This window comes from Tupaia chinensis, unplaced genomic scaffold (assembly GCF_000334495.1).
Source record: "Tupaia chinensis unplaced genomic scaffold, TupChi_1.0 Scaffold144346_1, whole genome shotgun sequence".
NCBI lineage: Eukaryota > Metazoa > Chordata > Mammalia > Scandentia > Tupaiidae > Tupaia > Tupaia belangeri.
In genome coordinates this window covers 2,334,963-2,338,758 of record NW_006204205.1, presented here as the reverse complement: position 1 = coordinate 2,338,758, position 3,796 = coordinate 2,334,963, and the positions used below count along the sequence as shown (strand labels likewise).

Genomic DNA, 3,796 nt, shown 5'->3' with positions numbered 1-3,796 from the left:
AGCTGCTGCTTGAGAACCTGGGCTTGGGGGGAAGTGGCGCCAGCACTTACGAGCATGGGCTCAGCATCTCGTAGGGGTGAGGACATGCAGCTCAAGGCTGACACACTACCTCTCAGCTCTGACCCCCAACATGCAGTTGTGCCCCGGAGAGTAGCAGTACGAGAACACGTGCCAACTACGTGACCTTGTGCTGAGCCTGAACTGACTTAGGCTTCTCGGCTGATCTCTCCAACACACCACTGAACTTCAAGGACCCTCGTAACTGCCAGGTCAATGCTGAGGCTAGGGCTGGAGGTGAGGCATTGCTGCTGCTCCTGACAAGCTCACTCTGTGGCACAAACTACACACATCTAAAAAAGGGCTTGGGCTCACCATCCTGAGTGCACATGGCAAACCGAGAAACCCCAGGCAAGACAGCCCTGCCCGCACAAATCCTTGAATGTCCATTTCTGTCTGCTCCATTCGTCTCAATACATCTAAGACAGAGAGACAGGGAAGCTCACGGTTAACCTGTCGCCATTCGTACCAACATCTGGCGCAGAGCTCCTGGTCTACTCAGAAGGGGAGTCTGGGCGAGGGGGGTAGATGACACCACACAGAGGAAGCCATATTAGTCTGTGAGACCCAGATGTGGGTCTCAGGACCCTAAGCCAGCAGCTCAGGTGCCTCCAGAAGATTCTAGCAGCATTTTCAATCAACATAATTGATCTGATGCTCGGAAAGTCCAAGGCTCCTCAACTGTGGCACCGGGACCTAGATGGCAGACTGTGCCATCAGGAAGTGTCCAGGATCCCTGGATCCATTACCAGGGCGTCATCCTCCACGTTGGCGCAGACTTCCACCTGGACAGAGATGGAAGAAGAGCACGTGGCTAGAAAGGGCACTCTAGCCACATGCCAGAGTGGCTTTGCCTTGCCATCCTACTTTGCTGCCGTTTTCAATCGACTTTAGCACACACCAGCAGATGGAAGCTAGAGAAGGACTTAGAAATGAATCCACAGGGGCAGAGTTCCACTGCTGAGAGGGACGACTGTGAGCCGGTCAGTTTAGCTTCCTCCCAGAGGACTACACCTCTGTCACCACCCAATGTCACTACCGAAATGAAACACGTGTAAAATCAGACTGATATCTTTGTTGTTTATTTTTAAAATCTTATTCAAAATATTAAATAATACAATTTCAGGTATGAAAAAAATGACTGCAATAAAACAGTTCCTATGTATTTCCACTGTGCCTCCCTTCCTTCCAGGACAGCACAGTGTCCACCGAGAGAAGGGATAGCCAGCCTGCTTCTTCCACCTCACAAGAGCACGGGGCCACTGGCTTGCCTGGGCCTTGTTCTACGTAGGCTGGGGGTTATGTGTTTTAAAAGGTTGTAGTGACACTTGTAAGTCAATCATGGTTCAAATCATATATTTACATACTGATCAATTCTTTATGATAGAAAGACAGGCTAAAATGAGATGCAGTACGAAATTTCCAGTTGCTGTAAAAACAAACAAACAAAAAAAGACAACAAAACCAGTACAAGAGAAAAGGTACACATAGATCCTTTATGTGTACAAACAGCTTCATCCAGGTAAAATTTTAATCTGAATAACCTACACACAATATTATTTAAATGATAATGACCCCCAAGACTTATTCAAACTTAGTATAAAGTAATAAGCAAAGTGAACAAATCCCATACAACCTTAAACTCTGCCCACTGCTAGAAACCTTGGAAGAACCCATTCTACAAGCAATTGCTAACTAAAAGCAACTGTACATGTAGTTCATGTTTTACCACAGTTCCTATTTCTAAACTTAATCCAGCAATTCAAACCAATAGACAGTATTTCTATAACATTTTATCTCTGTCCCCTGCAAATCAGAGTCTCTACTGCCAGAATTTCTGGACACATTGAATGTGCCACCTAAAATTGTGGTCAGATTCAACAATATCATTATTTTAAATTACCTGAAAATATCCAACGCTATTTTTTGGAAGAAAAAATGTTACTTAATGCTATGCATTATTCACATATATCCTTATAGTTTGGAACCACAAAGGAATGTGTGCTTAAAAACCAGCAGCTGGATGGCGGAGAATAGCTCTGAGTCAGCAGTAGTAGGTATGTTAGAATTCAGTTACAAGTCTGGGATCTTCTCAAAGTAGCATCACTAATACTTCCAGAAGAAGTATGATAAGTCTAAAACAATAGAACAGTGTAAATAATAAGGTAATGCTTAACTCACATTTTGGACACCTGATTGGCGTGAGTTCTAAAGTATAGAAAAAAATTACATACTATACTCCTTGTTTGTGACATTTAAGTTCCAAAGCACCAAGGCAAAAAAGAGAGACCCACCTCTCATTTAAGTACCAATTGCCTATGGCAAACATCTGCACAATATCATATAAAAAGTCAAGCAAATAAAATTACATAATAAGCAAACCCAAATCACAGTGCTTTAGAAAATGTAATCATTGGTAATCTTCAAAGAAGGCATTGCCTCGTTAACATTCTGGTCTAGACGATGATATTCCACTGTTTTGGAACAAAGGCCATCACGCCACTTCCGGCTTTGAACCAAAAGGAAAATCTGGAATAAAACAAAAGTAATTAAATATGCAGAACACAGAGGAAATATTTTTTCTTTAATTTTCATAACAGGGCACGTGCGAGCACACATGAGAGAGAGAGAGAAAGACAATGAAAGAGAGAGAGTCGAGCACTGTCCCAAAGGGCCTGGTCACACCACACTCCTCCTCCTCCTCCAGTCCTGCAGCCCATCAGACCCTGGACTCTTGCACATGGGCCTAGGACGTGTCAAGATTACTGGGCTGGGATTTAAACCTTGGTGGGGTCTGGTTTCTCCTGAGCGGGGCATTACTGCTGTACCATCGAGCCAGCCCTGATAAACATCTTATCAATGGTCCCTGTCTTCCTTCTTGTACAATCCAGAGGAATATTTTTATCAACTATTTTGTAAGTTCAAGTTTTTTAGTAACTCTAGAAACATTCTTAAGAAGGAGAGAATCCTGTCTCATCCCATTTTTTAAGTGTAAATGCTTTAAGAGGTGAAATCATTTACTCGTCGTTTATTTTTTCAGTACAAACAGAAAACAGTGGGACACTGACTTATAGGAGACTTTGACTCTCTTGTGTGTCACATTAACATTCCATAGGTCAGGACCAGCAGTTAGCGTAATGGCTATGTCACCGGACTCCTATGTAGTCAACCACAGTTCGAGTTCCAGTCCTGGCAGCTTAAACTCACGCTGGGTGTGTGTGCATGCATGCCCGAGATCCCAAGAGGAGAATGCAGGAGAAGGGACTGTGATGTGGCCATCTGCCCCACCCCGGGGGGTGATTTCTCACTTTCTGTCTCTCTCTGTCTTTCTGGCGAGCGCAACGCCCTAAAAAAAAAAAAAAAAAACATTCCATAGGTGGGGGTGGGTGGGTAGTTTTTATATCCTAAATACAAAGCATACTGGCATACTGGCAGTCGGGAGTCACAATCATGCATTTAATGTGTCTTGAATATTTCAAATTACTTCTATTCTGTTTTTTAGTAATATAGTTTCCTAAAGAAAACCACTCTTTGATTCTTGCTCTCCCTGTCAGAATTGTGTGCACTCTGTAACATCTTTGTTCGTGGTAGTCCAGTTTTTCTAATAATTTTGTTAATGTGCCGTGAAAGATTAGAAATTTGAGGAGCCGGCCGGGCGCCAAGGCTGCGTCCGGCCTGGGGACGCTGCGGGCCTTTCCGGGCTCTGCGCGTCTCCCCCGAGGCCCTGCGTGGCGGGGGG

At 44.2% G+C, this 3,796-nt stretch overlaps 1 protein-coding gene across 1 annotated transcript in view; it reads right to left on the bottom strand.

The window, feature by feature from the left end:
• Positions 1-1,123: 1,123 nt before the first annotated feature.
• Positions 1,124-3,796, bottom strand: part of CUNH5orf15 (chromosome unknown C5orf15 homolog) — a gene marked incomplete in the record, with an annotated part of 25,726 nt that continues 23,053 nt past the window's right edge. The window contains 1 exon segment of the mRNA XM_014583595.2: positions 1,124-2,586. Within this exon segment, the coding sequence (XP_014439081.1) occupies positions 2,455-2,586 (132 nt within the window).